The following is a 24,380-nucleotide window of genomic DNA, read 5'->3' as shown; positions in this document are numbered from 1 at the left end:
GATGTGGCTTCTAGAGCAGGCACAAGGAAGTGCTTCAGTCTTTATTCAGCTACAACTCTTCCTTCCTTCCTCTAGGTTAGCTTCAGCACTGCTTAGCAATCTTTCCCACAAGTTGGAATAGGCAGACCCATTTCAAGAAGCAATGAAGGTTACTTATCTGTACCTGGACTTCAAGGTGGCTCTGCAAATTCACACTTCCCATCCCTCCCTCCTCGTCCATGTTCTTGTGTGTCTGGGTTTGTGGTGAAAGAAATGGAGGTGGGGAAGGGCACTCTCGCCCCTTCTATAGCCCAAGGAAGGGGCAGGTGGGCTCTTGCTGATATTACTAGGAGACGGTTCTACCACAAGGTGGCACAGTATCCCCCATCTGTAAATATGCAGAACCATCTTGAAAAGGGCTAGTTACAGATAAGTAACCTTCACTTTTCTTTTCAAGCTCTGCAATCTGCAGATTATCTCCAAAACACTGCTATAATTTGTTGATCTTGCCTCCACTGAACATTTTTAATGGGGTCTTTTCGTTAACTTAGTCTGCCTGAACTCCTATCTAAATCTGTATCCAGAATGCTCCCACATGTGATCCCATTCCAGAAAGTAGGGCCATATCACCTGTTTTATCAGCATTTTTAAACCTAGTTATCCTCAGTTCCAGAATTATCCTATTTTTAATTGGGTAGTCACCTTTACCCATTTGTTGACTTATTCCTTCTCTTGGCTTCTTGATACCATGCATATGCTGGTGTGAAACAAGTCTTTTGGCAACTGAAATGAATTCTTTTCACATAAACCATCAAACTGCCATCAACTAAAAAAGGCTTGTGGTCAGGACTAAATTTAGGCTGGATTCTAACTGATAAGCTACTGTGGAAAGCACCCATTTGCAATCTTCTGTAAAGCAGTGTTTGCTAGCCTGGATGTGGGCTTTTCTGGGAAGGTGCCAGACTAATCCAGGGGCAGTGATAGCTTCCACCCTTCCTCCCTGTTAAGAATGTATTCCCATGGTTCCAAGTAAGTCATTAGCCTCCTCTCTTTTCAGGCAGTTTTCCTATCCCATCCCCTTTGCATCAGTACAGTGCAGTAGTCACCCACTCACACAAATATGCAGTCACTGGGGATTTTGCTTTTCAGCAACTGTTACTTAAAAACCTTTGATTAGGCAAAGGTTTGAACGATCACAGGACAATTCATAGAAATGAAGTACTCAGCTGGAGGGCTACACTGGCAGCCTATAACATTTTCTAGAACAGTTCTGGTGCAGGGTGCTGAAGAACCAAGCCTATAGTTGTTCCAATATTAACTTAACCAGACACCATTTGATTCCAGTACCAAGGACAAATTACTAGCTTTAGACGTTAAATTTAGTAGGTGTTTTTATTGTACAGTCTTTAGTAAATTGAAACTCGTTTCATTCTTTTAGAAACAGCCTGTTTCCCCCCCCCATTCCTAAATTCAGTACTTCTCCATCTTGGGCATAATCCATTAGCCCACCAGTATCTCAAGCATTTTAAGCCTGTATACTTCAATGTTTCAGCTAACTTGCTCATTCTTCACCTGGTGGACAAGTGCACTTACCAGGACAGCTGTAAAGACAACAACCCTTTTGTAACACGTAAGCAAGCAAGTAGGGCACACAGCGTCAAACAATGGCTGGTTTGGTCATTTTATCTTTCCAACTGTTAAATAGTTCCAGTGTTCTGTCCTAGGATTATATTACATTAGGAAATCATTAAAATTACAGTCAAACATTTAAAAGTTAGAAAATGCCAGAATTAAGGTCATCTATGCAGCCTTAATTCAGCCATTTGTGTGTACATATGCATTATATAGTCTTCTATTACATGATCATGTACTGTTTTTTCCACAGTGCACAGGATGGACAATAATGGGCAGCTATTAATTTTTTTTATCCTCATCATTTTTTGTGGAGCCCCATGCATTATTTACATATCATCCAAGCTGCACTGAATATAGAATTATTTTTCACACAGACTTTTCTGTGGTACGCACATGATAGCATCCACTTTCTTTACAGACCATTAATGAATTTATCTTCACTCTTCACCTCACAGGGGTTTTATATTCTCTCCATTTTACACACACAGAATGATGGCACAGAGATGAAAGTCAGATGTGTCAAAAGTGTGTGAAACTCAATTTGAGAAACCTTGCACCTGATTTTTCAGAGAACCTAGCATTTTTCAGCACATTATATATACAGAGCAGAGATCCCCTTGACCTCAGTTGCAATTATGAATATCCAGCACTTCCTCAAAACAAATGTCTCAAGTTGGGTCACCAGAAAATTAGGAGCAGACATCTGCCAAAATTTTGGTTTATACTATTTGCCTTGCATAATGGGAACTCTAGAGCAGAGGCAAGCAAGAATATAGTTCTGTAGGGCAGCATTCAGCTGCTTCAACCATGAGACCATCCAGCCTCTTCCTGTTGTTTTTTGCCTCCTTCACCACACACCTTCCAATTTCTGCAACAAATGAAGCAGGGGTCCTAGAGACAACAGCCTTATTCATTACAAAACCCTGGAAAAATAGCAAATGACATAATTAATGGTTTATAAATAGATATGCAGAAGGCAGCCAAATGAAGGTTGCATGAACAACCTTAAGTCTGACATTTAGTAACTTTTGAGTACTTGATTTTGCAATTGTAATGTTTAACATAAGGTTGTTTTTTGTTTTGTTTTTTTAAAGTAATTTCCTGCTTGTTAAAAAACTCAACAATTGAAGAAAAATATTATATGGAACCTTATTAACCTCCTATCTGGGTCATCAGCAAGGTTGGGATTTTTAGATGCACAAGCACCACCTTTCCCACTTGAGCTAAGGGAGTAACTGCCGTATAGCTCTTCCACTGAAAGGATAACACGCACCTTGCCAGTTAACTTCAGTTAGTTGCTAGACAACAAAGGAATGGTGAGCTTTGGGATTCCTGGATTTCAATCCAGGCTCTGAAGGGAAGCATCATTCCTGCCTCTGCTGTCCTCCTCAGCTCTTGTTCCCATGTTACCAGCCTTCCTTTTCCTGACCCCATCCTGTCCCTATCTTCCCCCACTTCTGCCCTTCTTCAAGTGCTGCTCCCCTCCTGCCTCTCCTCTCCCCTAGCATCCCTCTGCTCCTTCCTCCCCCACTCCTGACCTTCCCCAGCTCTCTGTCCCCTATCTTCTCCCCACCCGCTTTCCTGCCTCTGTTCATTGCCCTGTATCTCTTTCCCCTCCCCCTATGCATTGTAAATCAGGCTGTTGCTTCTGCCCCTCCACATTGTATGGGTACCAGCAGGGATAGCATTGAGAGCACAGAAATATAGTCTCCCTGTCCTCAATTTATATGCCCAGCACCACAGGAACCTCCAAGATTCATTACAAAAGAATAACAGATTATGTGAAGTACAAACTAAACTAGAAACTTGATTATAAGGCTTGTTAAAAGATGAGTTTTCCATGTAATCTGCAAGGATGCTGAGACCTGTTCTGAAGAAAACAGAAGAAAAACCTGCTAAACATAAGGAACATTGGAACTACAGTGCAACCACCCCTTATACATAGGCAACCACACTAGAATCATTCCAGAACATTTTTAGGAAAAATGTAACTTTTGCTATTCTCTGGAGTGTGTGGTGGGTTTTTTTTGGTTTTATTTAACACACCCTTTCTACTGTAACTATTAAGACTGTGCACACAACCCCTGTGGCTAACCCTTACAAGCTGAAAGTTTCCATTGTGCAAGTTCTCCCACAGGGGCTATTTAAGAAGTTGAAGTGACAGCACCAAGTTTTAAGAAGTCAAAGTGATACCACCAAATTTTAAGATGTCACTTCTGATTTTTTCCCCCACCCTCTTACCACCAAAAACTAGAAAATGCCTATAAAGAATTACAGAAAATAAAATTTGTTTCTTCAGTTTACTGTAAGCTTTTGTTAATTCTCCTCCTGAGATGTTCAATATTTCCTCTGATATTTATGTGGATCTTTCAAAGAGCAACTGGGCAGGAAAAATTGTCTAAATCAGAAAAATGCGATTGTAAAATTACATAAATTGGCAAGTATACTTGAAACTTTTTTTAAAAAATAAAAACTAAATTTCAAGTGGATGTTGAGTTAAGTACTCAAATCAGTTTTGCACATGCACGGTACAAAATTTCCCATTAATTTTAAATGTATGATACAATTTAGGGGAAATGATAATACTGTAAATATATATCAATGCAATTCAGTTAAGTAGCTGTGATTTTATGCTTTTTCCACTGTAGAGTTCCATAATTGCATGTTTAGTTATACAAGTATGGAAGCACTCGGTAAAAGCAGTAATATTTTTTATTTTAGTATATTAATTTTTTCCTTCTCTTGCAAGAAATATACTATCACTCATATTGATGTATGATAGAGCAGCTCTCTGAAAAATGTCATACTCCAGTCAGAAGTGCAGTCACGTTCTTTCTTTGCGCACACTTAGAGACAATGGGGGGGGGGGCTCAAGTAATAAGATGAACTGAGAAGGAGATTGAGTCTGGAAAGAGAGACCTGGATTCCAATTCTCCAGTCTTCCACTTGACATAGGCTATAGGAGAGGTGGTTTAAGCCAATTCTGTGCTTGCTGTGTTCTTCGACACAGGTACACTCTGGCTGCAACAGTCACATGGGCTGTTCACCCAGCAGAAGCCAGTGCATTCCAGTAACACCAAGGGAAGGAGGAAATACGTACAGCCGTTCCATTACCTGGTAACACAGGAGCTATAATCGGCACAGAACTACCACCACTCATCACCTAGGATAAGTACTAGATCCATTTGCTTCTAAATGGCCATGGTTTTTGTTGAAAGAGCAATTTATCTGGAATGTTGGAAACTGTCCTGTTTGAGTGGAAAAGAAATATTGTGAATAGCAGGAAAGCACGTGGTTATTCAGGGCACTTGACTCTACTTTAGGCTTAATGGTGCCAAGCATCTTGAAGGCACTACTGGAAGCAATCAATAGTATCAGTCAGCCTGAATCTGATGAAAATCCCATCAGGTTCTAGACACCGCACAGCAGGCTCAAGACTGACACTGAGAGCTGTGCTGTATTCTCTTCGTTTAGGGTTAATATTAACTATTACATTTATCAAAAATAAAAAAATTCACTTGAAGGGTTTGGGTCTGTCTACTCCACGCTTCCCATACTACTAACTTGAATTCTTATTTGTATGCATTCTTGATGGGATTATGATGCATCTCCCATCAGTACCTATACCATCATTGGTGCGCAGTCATCTAAAACATAGTAGGCGGTAGTAATGGGCAACATTATATCTTTGATCTGGCTGCAGGATACCTGGTAGGACAGAATAAGGCCTACTCTTATGACCTGGTCTTCGTAATTAAGACACAGGATAGGAGCTTGCAGCCCACAGTCACATGAATAGTCATCATTCCTGTTCTTGAGTCCGGTACTCACATAAGGCTTGCAGGATCAGGCCAGTATTTTAGTCAGTTTGATTGTGTCTGTCAGAAGTCATACAAGGAAAGGAAATCAATTTTATTCATCTAATATTCAGTAACTAAGTGAAGGAAATCTGCTTTTAAAAATACCATATGGCTCTGACAGCTGCCCTGATTCAAAATCGATTAAAGTCAACAGTAGTCTTTCATTGACTTGGATGGGCTTTGATCAGACCAAGGGTCCTTTTAAATCAAGGTATCAGATTATCAGTGATTTAGAAAATGTTATGAACAACTGAAGTTTACAGTGGACTATAAACTATTAAATACAATTAATTACATTTTCCTCCAGTTTTAGAGCTTGATTCTCCTTCTCTTATGCTGATGTGAATGAGTAACTCCATGGAAGCCACTGAAGTTTACACCGGTGTAAAACTGTTTAAATATGAGACTCAAAGTTCTAGCCCTCAATTACCAAATAGAAAGCTTGCTAGAAATGTATTTGTTTTCCTCTTCTGAGTAGCCTAGAGAATTATCTAATTATTATTTCACTTTAAAATTATTAGGGTTTTGCTGTTCGCAGAATAGTTTCTCTGTGTCTTGTGTAAACTCCCTAACTTCAAACATTTGGCATATCAGCTATGTTACTTGATTTGACAATTTGAAATATAAACTATGAATCACTGTCTAAAAGAGCACAGACTATTCTGGCAAGTGGACCATTTATTAATTATATATGTACTGTAAAGAAGCTTCTTTAAAACACATTCACCCATGGAACTGAACAACTCAAAGCTGTTGCAGTCAGTCAATCACAAACATACAGTTAGGCACATGATACTCATGAATTGCTTTATAAAACAGCTACTGCACATGCATCATTCTCTCTTAGAACTTCAATGTTTGTGTACTCACAATACCAGAACAACATTAGTACATGTTACAGACTACTAACTTTCAGTTTGGTGAGCAAAAAAGCAACTGAATTAAGTTTTTTGTTTTGTTGTTTTTTTTACTTACCAACTACAAAGTCTGATTTAAATTTAGTTTTTAACTTGAATTTTAAAAGTATTTAAATTCTTATGGGCTAGATTCTCCCAATAGAGCCAAACTGAGCACACCCCTGCATACATGCAGGGCCCCACTGATTTCAATGGGACTTCACACAAGCTCAGACACATCTTGACAGATTCATTTGCAGGATTAAGCGCTATATCAATTTAGTGGTTGTAAAATGTGATGACAAACAGCCCTGAAAACTGCAGTTGCGCACTGATCCATAAGTACAGCACGAGATGCAAGCTTCCCCACCGTGTCTCAATCATGACTGGCTCTAAAGGTGAAAAGTTTGTTTATTCTCCATTATTTGTGCACCACATAGCTTTTTGTAATGCAAACTGCAAAAAAAAAGTAGTTAGTGATGCGAATACCTGTCCCCTAAGAACTGAGCTGAGATAAATAAAGCAAGTTCACCCATTACTTAACAGCCATCAGAAAATGTTCTTTACAACATGGGTCAAATTCAAACAGTTGACATGGTATTATATCCTGCTCCTGTCAAATGGAAAAACTTCCTATGATTTTAATGGCAGCATTGACTTTATTTATTTATTTTTTTTTTTTTTTTTGAAGTGTTTGCTTTCTGCCTTAAAACTTGGTTTTTCAGACAAAAAGCCTGAAATTTTTAGAAGAAAGCCTATTTTCTGACCAGCTCTATCCATAACATATATATACACACACAAGTATTAAAGTTCAGGTCTGGTCTTGGAGACTACGGAAACACAGCAGAGAAAAATACATGTAGACCACTGAGAAGGTGGGAGGCTTCCATTTCTCAAGTGACTCCCTGCGCCTTCCAAAGAAGACCTACTTCCAATTTACACTAATGTCTGAGGCCAACTGCCAAATACTGAAATTTGTAAATAAGTAAAAATTCAAAGACCAGAGGAACACATCAATGTATTTTGTTCAAATTTATTTATGCTACTTTGTAATACATAAACATTCTGCACAGTATATCAAATCTTTGTAAGATGAGGACTCACTCTAGTACCACCCATCCTTTCCCCCAAACTGTAAATGGGCAGAGTCACAAGTACGCAAAGCTGCAGAGCAATTTTTTATGAAAGTTTTTCTAAACTTTTAAAACTGGAAGTATTTTAAAACTACACAGGCAAAGAGGATGAACTTTCCAACTGCATTTATACTTGAGGAATGTTTTAACTTAATATTTTAGACTGCAGAGTTTTATGTATTTGACAGTCCTGTAAAATGTAGGATGTTACCCGTCTTACTTAAATTAACCTCTTAGGGTATGTCTACATAGCAATTAAACACTCATGGCTGGACCATGTCAGCTAACTTGGGCTCACAAGGCTCAGGCCACAGGGCTATAAAACTGCAGTGTAGACTTTCCACCTCAGGCTGGAGTCCCGGCTTTGGGACCCTTCCCCCTAGCAAGGTCCCAGAGATTGGATTCTGGCCTAAGCCTGAACATCTACACTGCAATTTTACAGCTGTGCACCCCATGCCCAAGTCAGATGACACAGGCCAGCCACAGGTGTTTAATTGCTCTGTAGACATACCCTTAAAACCCTGCACTAAAACAAAGGCTACTATATTCTGTAGTTTTTGACTTGACAGGTCTTTATGACAGAGATGTTATTTCAACTTCCACATTAACCAGTGCAACCTAAGCAAGGGCACAATCACCTACAATAGACAAAACCCGTCTAGATACACCTTAAAGCCTTGTTTTAATCACAAAAGGTGCCTGTTGCCAGACCAAGATTTTACCATGGATTCAGAAATGGTGCTGAACAGTTAGTCCTTGGCTACACTTACCGTTAAGCCACAGCCAGCACAGGTTCAGTTGTGCCCAATGCTGACAACGGGTATTTTTTAATAATGTGGACACGGTTAAAGTGGACACTTTAAACTGCATTTTAAACTTAGTCTTGTATCCACCTCCTGTTTCCAGAATAAATTTGAAGATGCCACCCTGGCAGGGCACTCTCACTGGCTGAGTCCTGGCAGAGGGGCACTCCCAGGCCGCGCTCTCTGGCTGAGCCTTACAGAAAGAAGATGACTGTCCAGTGTGGGCAGGTCCAGGGAGTTTTGGAGCATGCAATAGGTTCGCTGGGCTAGGCCCCGGGCAGAGGCAGCCACGCACTCCTCCACCCCAAGTCCAACCAGGCCACTCTGGTTCGCTGTGTTTGAACAGGCCCTGACATGAGCCGGGCCTTAACAACCCCCTCCCCAGAAGCAGGCTGCGCCCTCAGCAGCAGGATGCGGTTAGGGCTGGGGGAAGCTGCACTCGGGCTTCACCGCCTCCTCTGCCCCCACCCGGAGACGTTAAAGGGGCAGCTCCCCCATCCATAACGGGCGGTGGGGCTGGCTCCGGGGCCCCCTTCGGCCGGTGGAGCGGGGAGCTGTGGCTGGCGGCTCGGGGGCGGGGGCTGAACGGGGAGCCCGGGCCGGCCCGGTGCGGCCCTGTGCTGGGCGCCGCGGGAGGGGGAGGGGCGGGGCGGCTCCTGCTGCTGCCGCCACCACCAGCGCTCGCCGCCTCCCCTCCCCCCCCGGCGGGGGCTCCTCGCTGCAGCCTCTGTGCTCCGCTCTCGGTCATGTGACCCTAACGTAACCGGACAGGAAAAGCCGCCGCCGCCGCCGCCGCGCTGACTCCGTTGTTGCTGCTGCTGCTGGGCGCGGAGACGGCGGCGGCCCGAGCCGGACCAGGCGCCACAGCGGCCCGAGCCCCCCCCGCCCCCGCCAGGTGAGAGCGCCCAGCGGCCGGGGCGGCGGGGGGGGGGGGGGGGACCGGGGCCGTGCCCACGTGCCCGATCCCCGCCGCACCGAGCCAGCCCCGGGGAGGCGGGCTCCGGCGGGAGCAGCTAGGCCCGGGCCCGGCTATTGTGTCTGAGGGGCGCGGGCCTGGGGCCGGGCCGGGCCGGGCGCAGGGGGAGGGGGGCCTTCGCTGCGGGAGCGGGCCGGCGGAGGTCAGGGGGCGGCGGCGGGGCTCCGCTGGCCTCCTGAGGGCCGGGCGGCTCCATCCAGGCCGCGCGCGCGGTGGGGTGGGGGGAGGGGAGGGGGAATAGGTGCCGCGCGGGGAGAATCCGTCTCCTGCCCCGCCCCCCTTGCCCGCGCGGGGCTCGGTTGGGTCGGTTGGGGCCCGCTCGCCCTCACCCCGCCCCTCGCGCCAGCCGCGGAGCGGCCCCCTGCGGCGGCATCCGGCGTGTAGCGGGGGGGGAGGGGCGAGGGAGGGAGCCGCGCGGAGCGGGAGGGGGCGGCTCCGTCTGCTTCTCCTCAGCAGGCTGGGCGGCCCTGGCGGCAGCGGTGGAATCCCGTCTCGCGCGCCCTGGCGGCTCCGCTCGCGCTGCGTCGTCGTCGTCGCTCGCTGGCTGGCGCCGGCTCCGTCCGTCCCGCTCCTCCAGTCCGGGCGTGCGCGCCTGGTGGTGGTGGTGGAGGAGGGCGCGTCGCGTGCGCCGGGGGAGGGGGGGCGGAGCCCAGCCAGTAAGAGAGCGGCGCGCGGCCGCCACCCCCCCGCCTTCCACCTCGGCGACCAATGAGAGGCGTCCTCAGTGCCCGCTGCCACAGGCCGAGCGCGGTGTTGACTCCAGAGAGGGGGGGGTGGGGGAGCAGCCGCGAGACTCCACCCCTCTCCACCCTCCCTCCCCCCCCCCGCGCGCCGCCGCTGCTGCTCGCGGGGGGGGCAGCTGTGCGCTGTGGAGCGCGCGGCGGCTAGGCCCCGCCCCGCCCCGGGCTCCCGCGTTGCAGGCAGGCTCGCGGCCGCTCCCAGCCCGGCCCGAGCGGCCCCGCCCCCCGCCGAGACCAACCCCTGGGGCGGCCGCGCGCGGGTCTCAGCTGCTCCTCGGGCCCCTTGTCCCCGCCCTGCTGGGCGCCGCGCCGCTACCCCGCCCCGGGAGCGCGGGGCTGCTCCCGCCCCAGCCAGCAGCGCAGCGCACCCCTGGCGCGGGAGGCTGCAGCGGAGGGAGCCGGGCAGGAAGGCATGGGGCAGCGCACGGCGCAGGCGGGGGCTCAGGTAGTGGCCAGGCTGGGCGCTGCTGGGTCTGTCCGTCTGAGCGGGGGCGGGGAAACTCACCGCGCACGGAAAGGTTTCTCCCGCGCCTCCGTCCCTCCGAGCTGCGCTTTTTTACAGGCGGGCTCGGGTTGCTCCTGCTGGAGGCTGCCGCGCTCCGGTCATGGGGCTTGGTTCTGTTCCCAGGCTCGAGCCCGAGCGGGGAGCGCAGCTGGGTGTGGACCTAGTCCGCAGCCAGCGAAATGCAGACCTGGGTTACCGAGGCCTGTATCTTAAGATAGCGAAAAGAATCTTCAAACCTGGGAGGCATTTGGGGTTGGAGATCTTAATAAGGTGTTTGTTGTATTCTGGCTAATATAGCAAACAAGCTTTACCGGGTGCCACCTTTTGAAAATCTCCAATCGCCCCACCCTTCCAGTGATAAGACATTTCCCAGGTCCTAACCTGCTACCAGAACGATCAACATTTGCTCCCTGTTTAATTTCTTTGAAGTTATTTGTCAGATTTTTTTTCTTTATAATTAAATGGACCTAATTTTTCACTTTTTTTGGTTCTCCATAACAGACTTCTACATGTTTGCAAAGGGACATGCAGTAATTTAATATATTACTCAGTTTACTTGATTTCAAAAACTGATCCTTAGAAATGATCACCAGAACAACAAAGTAGCCCATCCAAGCTATACTACCAGCAATTTAGTAATAGGATTTTTTTTTCCATAATACTAAGCAGCACAGAGACATTTCCATGTGGTAATGCTGTTTTAATACAAGATTGTATTATTAAACTGATTTATATCAACCTTATTTAGCTACAACTTAAATACTGTTCTAAAACAAAATAAGAGGTGGTTCCCGCATTCTTTCCCCCTTCACCTTGGTGAGTGTGAAAATGGAATTAGTTCTTAGTGCCTTTGATTCCAAAGCACTTTATCATTTTTTGTGTACCCATAAATGTGATCGGTGAATGCACACAGAGATCATGTCATCCTGTACAGAAATTAAATCAGGTCTGGGATGGAACATAACAGCAGTTCAATAGTCACATTGACTGTACAATGTAGAAAAGGAAATGATACTGTATCCAGGACAAATTTAGGTAGTAGAAGATAGTGTTTAACAGGTGCCATTACCTGGATCATTACTACCTCCTGTCTCACCTATAGGTCTTCTATCCAAGTACAAACTGGCCCAACCCTGATTAGTTTGTAAATCCTATGATGCTCACAAAAATTTTGCAAGATCAAGCCTTCATTTTTATGCAAGTGTTCCATGTTGTCACAGGGTCTACTTGAGTGGAGCACCTTACAGGACTGGAACCTGAACTGTGAATGTGCTTTTTTATTGTTGATAGATCAAATACTTACTTTTGAGAACTCAATAATATTTGCAGAGCCACAAATACCCAAATGCCAACTTGTGTTCTTTATGGCCTTTATGATAGTTGGGAAGCTAATTGTTTTCCTATTAAGCAGTGGTGTGTGTAACAAAATACTCCTTTGTATATTGAATTATTTTTTCCCACTCCTGACTCCCACTACACACAATTGTAGGACTGGAAGGGACCTTGAGAGGACTAAGTATTATATAGACCATCCCTGATAGGTGTTTGGTTAACCTACTCTTAGATCTCCAATGGCAGAGATTCCACAAGCTCCCTAAGCAATTTATTCCGATGCTTAACTACCCTGACAGGAAGTTTTTCCTAATGTCCAACCTAAACCGCCCTTGCTGCAATTTAAGCCCATTGTTCTGTCCTCAGAGGTTAAGGAGAACAATTTTCCTCCTTCCTCCTTGTAATAACCTATTATGTACTTGAAAACTTATGTCCCTCTTCAGTCTTCTCTTCTCTACAAGCTAAACAAACAATTTTTTCAATCTTACCTCATAGGTCACGTTTTCTAGACCTTTAATCATTTTTGTTGCTCTTTTCTGGACTCTCTCCAGTTTGTCCACATTTTTTCTGAAATGTGGCACTCAGAACTGGACACAATACTCCAGCTAAGGCTAAGCAGTACAGAACAGAGCGGAAGAATTACAACACTCCTCAATACATCCCAGAATGAGGTTTGATATTTTTTGCAACAGTGTTACACTGTTGATTCATATTTAGCTTATGATCCACTATGACCCCCAGATCTATTTCTGCAGTACTTTCCCATTTTGTATGTGTGCAACTGATTGATTGTTCCTTCCTGAGTGGAGTACTTTGCATTTGTCCTTATTGAATTTCATCCTATATATAGACCATTTCTCCAGTTTGTCCAGATCATTTTGAATTTTAATCCTATCCATCAAAGCACTTGCAACCCCTCCCAGCTTGGTATCATCCGCAAACTTCAGAAGTGTACTCTCTCTGCCATTATCTTAACTCATTAATGAAGCTATTGAACATAACTGCACCCAGAACTGATCCCTGCAGGACCACACTTGATATGCCCTTCCAGCTTGACTGTAAACCACTGATAACTACTCTTTAGGAATGGTTTTCCAACCACCCACCTTATAATAGCTCTACTTAGGTTGTATTTCCCTAGTTTGAGGTCATATTTCATATGAACTTGTGTGTCAATGGAATGTATTCAAGCAGTCTGGTGATCAATTCTGGTCAGAGTGTTATAGTAACTTGGTCCTTCACCAAGCTTGAAAAATGTCTAATACCTACTACTCCAATGACTAAACCTATTAGTTCAGATGAAATACCTATAACACTATTCCTCTCAAAAAGCATCCTCCTGTAATTGAAAGGGGAAGTAGTTTTGCATTTTTGTAATATTGTTCAAAATGTTCTATTAAACTTTGGAAAACATCACTTTCTGTATATCCTTAGGTCTTGCTACACTTTACCCTTCCTGGCTTTGGTATTTTTTCTTTCTTTTCTATTATAGATCATGAATGTTTTTCTTAATTATTGTGGATATGTTTTCCTTCCTACACTTACCACTGCTTTATACCCATTCCTTCACCTTTCCCTACTGTCTTTTGTTCTCTATTTTCCTTCTCTCCCTTCTTCCTAAAGGCCAGTCTCTCTCCTGGTACTTTCTATCCTTATTTTTTTCTTCCCACTATCATCCCTGCCGTACCCATGCACCACTTACATGCACCTATTCTCACACACACCCATCCACTCAAAAGCTTTTGGCTCAACTGTCCCAAAAAGTTAAAAATATTGGGTCCTAGAGGATGCTGCCCTCCCTACCCTGCCTCCAACTCTTGAGAAAGCAGTAGCTTGTGGGCTGCTTCTCTACTGCACTGTTTCTTTCATTCACCTCCTTTTCCTGAACAAAATCAGTAATGGCACCTCTGGACTGCTTTGCTCCTGTTTCCCCCCCTCCTCCCCATACAGTATTATTGGCACCTCTGGGCTGCTTCTGCTCACAGGTTTGCCTCCGGGGTCTAGCATCCCTGATTCCTCTTGCCTGCTCCAAATTACCACCCTGGGCAAGTGGATTTTTCCAAGCCCTGCTTAGATTTTAATTTCTCCTGCAGGTAGGTGTTTACTTTCACATGCATTGGTCAGTGATCTCTATCCACACAGATATACTGATAGAGAGAATTGAAATCCTGAGGAGGTGTAGGTCTACAAAATGACCCAACTGTAATTTATATAAATAATTAAATTAGTAGCCAAAACCCTTCAATACAATCTCTCAAAAATAAATTTATTCACCTCTTGCTCATCTCCTTTCTTTTGTCTCCCTTTCCCCTCTCTTGGATTGTGTATATTTCTCTCTTAGATATCTCCTACTCCAATACCCTTTCTTTCTATCACTGACTTATGTGACCCTGAGCAAAATTAGTTAATCTTTCTTTGTCTCATTTTATCCCTATATAAAATGGGGATATTTACCTAATTGTAAGACACTTTGTTTATAAAGCACCTTGATAGCCTTGCATGAAAGATTCAGTAGAAGTACAATCTATCAATATTGAAAAAAGAGTGCTCATGTACATCTACTGTTAAGTAAATACTTTTACATAAAGATCATTTGCTTTTCAGAGTGTAAAAAATGGATCTGGCCAACCATGGACTTATACTGCTACAGCAGCTAAACGCTCAGAGGGAGTTTGGTTTCCTGTGTGACTGCACGGTTGCGATTGGTGATGTCTACTTCAAGGCACACAAATCTGTCCTTGCTTCTTTCTCCAACTACTTTAAGATGTTGTTTGTTCATCAGACCAGGTAACTGTGGAAAGGTTGACTGGTAAAATGTTATTCATTTCACTTGCCTAAAACAGCTAATGCATTCTAAAGCATTAAAAAAAGTGTTCATTTGATTTTTTGTTAATAATCATAGAGAACCTGGAATCTATTCGTATTTGCAAACAAGGAGCTTCATCAAAAAGTGTTAAGATTCAAACTGTTTCATTGGAGTCCAGCTAACATCCCAAACTAATATTATACTTCAACAAAAATTCTTCACCTTTAAAAAACAAACAAACACACACACTAGAATGTGTAGAAGTGACTAGTTAAGGTAGCCAGCCTGGTCTCCATTTCTATATAGTTCTTGGTCACTGTCATCCGCCCAAACTTAACTTTACCCCCTCAAATCTGCAAAAGAATACTCAAGATCCAGGAACTAGGAGAGTGAGAGAAATGGCACTGTAATATCTGAGAATTTGTTTTTGATCTTTGCTCCATAAAATTTGCCAAGATATTACATAGTTTACATAGGTTTGGTGGGTTGATAGTGAGCAGTGAAGGATTGGCAGTGGAGCACAGGCTGTATCCCTTAGCTGTTTATTTCCAGACAATATAAAATTTGGGGTGGTATTCTTTAAGGGTAACATTTTTTAAAAGAAAGTGGAGCATTGTTTTTGGGTATTAGCTGGACTCCCGTGAAACAAGTTCAACCTTAACTCTTAAAGTTTTTTGAACTAGAACTAAAATTTTGAATCTGGTGTATAAGGTCCACAGGTGGAAAGCATGCTCAGATAGCTCTAACACCCATCAAAGTGATGCTCCCCCCTGCATATTTTAGCAAGGACTGGGGAGAAGGAAGTTATACCTGGGGAAAAAATGGGAGTGGTGGACAATGGAGCAAGGGAAACATCTCATTCAGATTGAAGGTAGTGGGATGGGAACCTGTGGGACCAGTATTCCCACACTTCTGAGCAGTGTTGACCTCATACACTGTACTTGTGAGGTCATGCTGCATGCATGGCCATTTTATACAGAAACATCCTGGTGGCAGGGTGGAGAATCTACACTTCAAACAAATAAGGACTATACCCCTGATTAAATGGTGAATGTCTAACATATAGAAACAAACATTAAATGTTTAGTATGAATAAGAGTCTCTGCCTATCGCTGTCCCTTCAGTCCCCTGTGTTCCTTTCATCCCCCCACACTCAAATTCTTGCTTCCTTTCTCCAAAGTCCTTCATCCCAAGACCAGGTAGCACAGCTCCATGCCACCTTCTCCTTCCAAGCACAACTAATCATTACTGGAATTGCTAATTGGTATGAACTACAGTTTTACACTTGCACTTTTAGGGTTCACACAATTATAACAAATGTGGTTTTCCCTATGTTTCAAAATATCCCTATGTTTCTGCATGGCATTTTTAGAAGCGTTATGTTCAATTATGGTGCTGCATAAAACAAGAATTGGCCTCTTCACATATGAGCTTACAGTCTGTTAGTTGGAGGTTTCTTTCTTTAATGTGTTACTACCATCTGTCATCCTATTTCCTAAAATTCAGTTAAAATGAGGAGGTGGTTTTTAAAAACTAATAAATTTTATGTTTGTATTTCAAGCATATATCATTAGCTTTTTTTATTCATACTTTAACGATCTAGATTACATTCTAGAGATTTTTCCTTATCTCATTGTTTACTAAACAACTATTTTTTTTCAGTGAATGTGTCCGTTTGAAAGCAACTGACATACAACCAGATATCTTCAGCTATCTTTTGCATTTGATGTATACGGGGAAGATGGCACCTCAGCTCATTGACCCAGTTCGATTAGAACAGGGAATAAAGTTTCTACACGCATATCCACTGATTCAAGAGGCCAGTCTTGCCAGTCAGGGTACCTTTTCTCATCCAGATCAAGTTTTTCCATTAGCCTCTTCTTTATATGGCATTCAAATTGCAGATCACCAGATAAGACATCCCACTAAGGTTACCTCAGCCACTGACAAACTTGGGCGAGACCCAAGGCCACAGCCTTCCAGGATGAGCCAAGAACCAGTGTCTGAGGGCTCACAGCTCTCACAGTTGGCTTCAAATCTGCCACAAGTGACCCGGACAAATATGACCACTTCTGACCCATTGCAGTCTTCACTGTCTCCAGAACTGGTTTCCACTGCTGGTAATAGTTCTCCTCCCGAGGAGGAAACCAACATGGAAGCATCTTCCTCAGATGAACAGCCTGCTTCCCTTACAATAGCACATGTCAAGCCAAGTATTATGAAAAGGAATGGAAGCTTCCCAAAATATTATGCCTGCCACCTCTGTGGTCGTCGGTTCAATCTGCGAAGCAGTTTGCGTGAGCACCTCCAGATCCACACAGGAGTACCTTTCACATCAAGTCAACAGGGAGAAAGTAGCATTTCCCTGTCTCTTTGTAATAATGCAGCTGAAAAAGATGCCATGGAAGTGCCTGAAGCGGGAATGATTAGTGACAGTGAGCTGCAACAGATCTCAGATTCCCCAATAATTGATGGACAGCAGCAGGCAGAAACACCACCACCATCAGACATTGCAGACATAGACAACTTGGAGCAGGCAGATCAAGAAAGAGAAGTTAAAAGACGGAAATATGAATGTTCCATCTGTGGACGCAAATTTATTCAGAAAAGCCACTGGAGGGAACACATGTACATACATACTGGCAAACCTTTCAAGTGCAGCACTTGCGACAAAAGCTTCTGCAGGGCCAACCAGGCAGCCAGACACGTGTGCTTAAACCAGAGCATGGACACTTATACTATGGTGGACAAACAGACTCTGGAACTCTGTACTTTTGAGGAAGGCAGTCAAATGGACAACATGTTAGTACAAACCAACAAACCGTACAAATGTAACTTGTGTGACAAAACATTTTCAACTCCCAATGAAGTGGTCAAACATTCGTGCCAAAATCAAAACTCTGTCTTTGCTCTAGAAGAAGATAGATCCATTCTGCTAGGTAGTGGGGACACAGAAGCTACAGAGACTGATAACTCAGTGTTAACCACCATCAAAAAGGAGCAGGAAGCAGTATTGTTAGACTGAAGTCGAAACCTATCACAAATTTTTTAAAGTTCATTCATTTGTATCAAACCAGTCCTTCTCTCCCTGCAACCAGAACTACACTGGCATGGTAGAAAATTGGATCTTGCCCCCTCCCGCCAAAAACAAACAAATTAAAGGCTTTTGCCTCAAGCCACAACATTACTGATTTTAATACAAAGGAAAGTGTGTAAAACTAATTCAGCTAACTTTGTCAATAATACTAGTAAACACAAATTTAATAGATCTTAAAACAATTTTTAGATTATTTAAATGCATACTTAGATGCAATGAAGTGTGTAATGAGAAATAAAATACCATTTTGGTAAACAAAGAATATATATATTTAATTATAATTATTTTCCCTGGTAACAAGTCTTCCTTTTGAGAAGAACTAGCAGATGATACAGCTTGCTTTCTAGAGCTACATGTACAACTGTGCAAGATAACTTAAAAAAAAGGCTTAACTTTTCACAATGAACCCAGGAAACTTTTTGGTCTTTAGGGTTTCCTCAAGTATTCCCTGGGGTATGTATTTCAGGTATCATCATTGATATGTCCATTCAAGAAAATTTAGTTACTTAGTCAACTTTGACTAAAGTAGCAGTAATAATAATGTGATGGCAATCTTTTTATATGTGTATATATAGAAAGTGTGTGTGTGTTTGGTATATACAGGTAAATAAATGCACACACCCTATCTAAACCGTTGGTCATCTGCTTTCAAGTTCAACTAAAAAGGTCCATATAAGTTTTAGTTATTTGACAGACTAGCCATTTTACACAACACTTAAATTAAATTTAAACTGCCCCAGGATGTGTGCATTTTTATTATCGTGTTTGAATGGAAACTAATATAATTAGTGCGGTCACCCAAGACATGGAGGAAACTGGAGAATAGAGAAATTGCATACTAGTGAGCACTGTGCAATTATCAGTGCTGCATTCACATATGCTGTAGCAGTAGATCCTGAGTTATTCCTGATGTGAGAGGCGAGGGGAGACTTAGTCACCTTATTCACACAAGTCATCTCAGACTTCAGTGGGTCTAATTGCATGAGTTAAGGTGAAAAAGATTTGGCCCTTTGTTTAATAGTCACCTTATAGTAGCAGACAGAGGGAAAGGTGACTATGGATCATGGTTGTTTTAAAATGAAGCTGCAGTGCTGGCCAGCGACTTACATTGTTTAAGGGATTCTCATTACTTTAGACTCCAAGACAAAGTATGCAAATGCTGGGAGGATGAATACCACAGCGTTAGCTAGTGCACAGGATGGCACTGCATCTTTGTCTTTAAAATCAAGTTGCTGATTTTTATATTTAATTTTTTTTATAGATGCCTGGATTTTTTGCCAGTAGCCTAAAAACTAAGCTGACAGCAGTAAGGAAGCCCACTGATCACTCATTGGGCCAATAGGAAGGCTTATGTAGCAGAGTAAATGCCCCACCATAAATGGAGGCAGTGTGTGTTTGGGGGAAGGTAGGAGGGGGTGGGGGGGCAAGTCACAAACCACAGCTCTGCTCTGTGTATATGTTTAAACTGAGTATCATCCTATTTTGTGTATAGTTAAGTTCTCAGATTTGTAAGTTTTTATACATCATTTCATTGAATAAAAATTGAACTAAATGGTATGTGATTTATTTTGAGTCTGATCAAAGATTATTGGCTTGTGATTTGTTCAAGAGGACTTCTATATTTTTGAAGCCATATAAAAGCTATGGGAAGCATGCAGCATGAGATGTTAATAAAACTCATAAGTGAACAAATGGCTTATTTAAGAAAGTTACACTTGCCTAAACAGTGGGTTTAAAGCAAAAGTTCCATCTGAACCTTAAGTTTAGTACTGCTGCGACACACTGACAAAACTAAGAATAAACTAAGAATTTACTGCAAAATATAAACTTCAGGGATGAGTGCCTCTATGAATTGCTATACTATCTCAAGGTAAAGTTGTACTATGTCTTATTATTTGTTCTCTACTTTCAGTGCTGACGGTTTAAGTCTCTTATAGGGGCTTCAACTGATATTGTGACTTTTCTGTAATTTGAACTTCACTGATTCTGATGGTCACTATCTGAAGTGCATGCAAAGGAGAAAAATTAGATCTCCTTACACCAAGTAATTTATATAGATGTCTTTGGCTGTTCAAACCCATTCTCATGAGTTATTCTCTTCAAGGAGGGGGGAAAACTTGGCCATAGAAAGGAGACAGAGAGGAAGAATTGTGTGTGTGTACACCCATTATACATTTTTTAAATAGCTTGTTATTGTCAAACTGGATAGTGACATTGCAGTTTTTGTCTCCCTCAATACACTAGTGCTACTGCTTGGTCTGGTTCACCTTAGGTCAGGAACAGTCCAGTCTTCAGGGTCACTAAAACATGGGATCATTGGTGAAAAATAGTTTGTAAACTATTACAAGTGCACTATGAAACTCCCAACATACTATAGTTTTGCAGCATAAATACATTTTCCTTCAAGCTTTTTGTATATTAAATCCAATCTGAGAACCTTTAGTCAAACATGAAATATAAGGTCCTATGTAAGCCTTTTATATGGGAGGACAGCTATGACTGACTTCTTCATTTAATCTACCTTAGTGGTAAAATTGAAGATCTCGCCAAATTAGAAAAAATAATACTCCAGGAAGTCATAAATGTGGTGGGTGGAATTTAGGTTCCATTAAAGTCAATAGGAGTTTTGCCTTTGACATCAGCGGGACCAGCATTTCACCTCCAGTTTATTTCCAAAGGCCAAGTCTACAATACAGGAAGTATAGTGTCATAGCTACGGCACTGTACTTATGCCGCTACAACCCCCTAGCATAGATGGACTCTACAGTGATGGAAGTGTTTTTTCAGTTGTTGACCACCACCACCTCAAATGACAATAGGTAGGCTGATGGATGCATTCTTCCATTAATGTAGCTACATCTAAACAGGATTAGGCTGGGATAGCAACAGTGTTCGGATATGGATTTTTCAGTCCCATGAGCACTGTAGTTATGTCAACCTAAATTTTAAGTGTAGACCAGGCCAAAGAATTAACTGTTGCCAGTGGGGCTGGTGTATGAGCTTAAACAACAAAACACGCCTATGGCCTGATTTCAGAAGTGCTGAGTACCCACAACTCCAGTTGCCAGCAATGGAAGCAGCAGATAATTAGCACTTATGAAAGTTAAGACTATTGTGTACAGTACAAGTAAAGAACTTTAACATCTTTCTGTTAAGTCTCTTTTTGGCCCTAGTCTTATGGCCTCCCAATAATCCTAATTCTGCAAGTGATGATAGTAAAACTATCTTTCCTTGCCCAATGAACTAACTTTTTCCAGTGAACTAACACTTTATGTGCTAATAGTTTAATTGCTGCTGGTAGTGCTTGCTGCATATAAACAACAAATTACTGCCCTGAATTTTAGAAAGTCTTCTGCTTTTTAGTTCAACTTTAATAGGTATAAAATAGTGTCTAAAAGAAATTCATTGTTCTGGGAAGTGTGTTAATTTAAAATAACTTTTACAAGATTGCAAAGTCCTTAGGTTTATTTCAGTAGCACTCAACTGGACAAAATAATTGGTGTCTCATAGGAACTATTACCAGATTCATTACCACTTAAAATGTTTTGTTACTCCAAATAATACAGTGCTATTTATAAAGATAATTTAGATAGATACTATTGCTTTCTGGACAGTTCTCTTTGTTGTTCATCCTCTGCACAAAACTAGGAGCAAGGTGTCACATCACTAGGCACTTGTTCTAAAATAATAAATGAGGTTGTAACTAAGAAGGGGTTAACTTTGGTAAAGATACTGGCATTCTATAATTTAATTACTGTCCTGTGAAAGACAAAAGACCTTTCTAAATCACAAAGGTTAGTAGGGCTATTGTCCTACTAAGGCAATGGGTGTCTGCCCATGTTATTTTGTTTTTATTTATCTAGCTAGGCTTGTAAGAGGTGCCTGAGTGTCAACCCTGGATAACAAAATCCCAGTCGTACTTAAGAAAAGCATGGGCAAAGGGCAGTGAGTTTTTAGCATCCTTCCCCACTAACATGCTTTAGCCTGGTCAGCAGTGACCACCTCTAGCTGAATAATTCATTATCCATGCTCAATTTTGGCCTTAGTTGAGACTGTCAGCAAGGGAGGCCAGTTATGTGAACAGCCTTCCATGGAACGAGACTGAAGCCACTGAACTCACTTCACTTAACTCTTTGAAGTGCAGCTCTGTTGTAAGACAAAGTAAAGCAGGTCCAAAATGTGGCCCTGCTGCAGCTAGCAAAAATTCCAAACAAGCACAAAGGCATCATGTTAATCTCTCCTTCTCCTTCCATGTCACTACACACTTTGCTCTTGGCTAGACCACCCACGTTGAATACCTTTCCCCATTCTCTACTAGAAATTAAATAAGAACATCCCAACGTCATCTACTTCGTTCCACCACTCATATTCCTTCCAGCTTAGAAGCTTGGCGCACACCATTCAGTAATGCCTAGGCCAGTCTCGAGATGCATTCAGCTATAAAGGACAGTCCCAAGTGGCATAGCATCCTTCGTGGTGCTGGCCTGGCTTGAAAGGCAGAAGCATCAGAAAAAAACCAGCAGAGACTGGTATTTTCATTCTTCAGAAACAGACTAAGGATTCTTGTAGGAGCATCTACGGAACCATACTTGGAGCCAGGGGAAGGAGAAGTATGAAAAAGATTTAAGGAGTGAATGTAACTTCTCTAGATATATTGTACCACTAGGTCTGTTCTCTTTTGTCTCTTTCTTGTGAGACAGGATGTTTCCCTTGGACATGCTTCTGTATTTGAACTGGTAGTTTCTATTTTTAGTACATTATTATTTTCCACTGACCACAAACAATTCATTTGCTTCCTTATATTTCCTTTATCAATCATAGACAGGGGAGGATCAAGAGGTCAGGTTGGAATGAACTGATCATGATCAGGACAGAAGGATTAGGAGAACAATTGAGTTAATTTAATACTGCAGAAGTTGTGAAAATCTTAGGAGGTTTATGGGAGGAAAGATCACAGCATTGTGATCTTGCCTTGTATCGGTTTGCTGGATATTAGATTAACAGTAAAAGTACACAGTAAATTTATTCTCAGTGAATCAGTTCATTACATTTCCATCCTCTCTCTCTCATTCAGAGTCCACATCCTCTTAGTGGACCTTGGTAGACAGACACAGTGAAAAAAAATCTATATAAACCCCAGCCCCTGTAGACCTGTTGCCAAGACACACTCAATTTGGTTTGGTTTGTATTCTTGAGAAAAGCAAGTTGGATCTCCTCCAAGACCCAGTCACAGAAATTAAAGATGGAAGAGACCTCTTAGGTCATCTATACCCTGTCACACTAGAGCTCTGTGTTTGAAGCCATTTTCAAACAATTTCAGAGCCTTGCACATTTTTTAGATCGTTTGTGTTCACATCTAACATCTCTGCTGAAAAATCATCAGTATCAGGAGGAGTGTTACACCATAGAAGCTCCCCATATAGAGCTGATATACTATTCAAACTTCCAATTTAGACAGGGTCAAAATATACCTTAATAGCGTTCTATAACTGTATGCTCTGTCCCAGGTTGTAACATTGCTTGGCGACATGGCTATCCCATGCTGCAGTCCCAGCTACCTTAAGCAGTGGGGAACTACCATGTTGTAACAGAGACCTCTGACACTGTTGATTTCAAAGCATAGACAGGACCTAATAGTTACAAAGTATTCACAAATGGTGCTACATGGGGAGGGAGAGAAGGACAAGATAGGCTAGCAACATGGGTCTCAGTACATAATAGGTAACCCTTTCTTTTCTGGACAGGGAATCCATAGTGTGGACAGGATCCCAGTCCATCTCCTTAGCCCTAGGAGATCCCGGCTATGAGGTAATGAAAGTTTTATTATCCTTGAAGAGCCACCTTGTTAAGGAACTTTTTCTTTTTTAATCCTCAAACACTTTTTCTCAATAAAGCTGACCCCCAAAGCAAGAATCAATTCATGCCCTAACAATACATTAAAAACTGCCTTGGTGGGCTGATGATGAGGCAGAGTGCTACTTAGTGGGGATTTCCCTCAGCATGGACCTGGGAAGGTCTGTGGAATCACTTATTTTACAGCCAGACCATTTCACCTCTATCTTTAGACATAGGTGCTAAATTTGACACAAATTTCAGGCCTTGTCTACATGGGCAAATTGTCCAGCATGGCCATTCCAGGATAGCTCCTAGTGTGAACATTCTGGAATAAGAATGTCCACACAGGGAATTATTCCAAAGTATCTGTAATACTTTAAATTCAAACTCTACCCTATCAGAATGATTTCCCTGTGCAGCCAAGCCCCAAGCAATTTACATCTTCTGGTTCCATCAGTGTGTAATTTACACTCAGATAAAATCCTTTAGATTCACAACAAAGGCTTATTGGTGTGTAACTTATACCCTCTTAAGCATCACTTTTGAATTTTATCTACTTAGGGGATTTTAAAGGACTGTGAAATATTTGCCAACTGGTGGAAGAGTAATGGCTGTACTTGTACCTCCACATCTATATCACTTCCTATGTTAGGATCTATACCCTTTCCTTCTGGCTCTTCCACGTATATGTTATACCATCTTAGCTTCCCCTAGCTTTGCGTACTCACAAGTGAATTTGACCTTTATTCTCTCCTTCTCCTACCCACAGTCCTATCCTTGCTG

The 24,380-nt window shown here is 42.6% G+C and overlaps 1 protein-coding gene across 2 annotated transcripts; it reads left to right on the top strand.

Annotated features, from left to right (window-relative positions):
* Nucleotides 1-8,738: 8,738 nt before the first annotated feature.
* On the top strand, nucleotides 8,739-19,299 carry ZBTB2 (zinc finger and BTB domain containing 2). Of its 2 annotated transcripts, XM_067542413.1 has the most exons (3): nucleotides 8,739-9,201; nucleotides 14,464-14,646; nucleotides 16,328-19,299. In XM_067542413.1, the coding sequence occupies exons 2-3, from the start codon at nucleotides 14,474-14,476 to the stop codon at nucleotides 17,688-17,690; spliced, it is 1,536 nt and encodes a 511-aa protein (XP_067398514.1). In that variant the 5' UTR covers nucleotides 8,739-9,201; nucleotides 14,464-14,473; the 3' UTR covers nucleotides 17,691-19,299. The 2 variants fall into 2 exon arrangements, with proteins under 2 accessions (XP_067398514.1, XP_067398515.1); XM_067542414.1 differs by lacking the exon at nucleotides 8,739-9,201 and having other exon boundaries at nucleotides 14,344-14,646.
* The last annotated feature ends 5,081 nt before the right edge of the window (nucleotides 19,300-24,380 follow it).

This window comes from Emydura macquarii, unplaced genomic scaffold (assembly GCF_026122565.2).
Source record: "Emydura macquarii macquarii isolate MOO-44397 ecotype Brisbane River unplaced genomic scaffold, CSIRO-AGI_Emac_v2 contig_705, whole genome shotgun sequence".
NCBI lineage: Eukaryota > Metazoa > Chordata > Testudines > Chelidae > Emydura > Emydura macquarii.
Note: the sequence above shows the minus strand (reverse complement) of the source record. Positions and strands in the feature narration are given on the sequence as shown.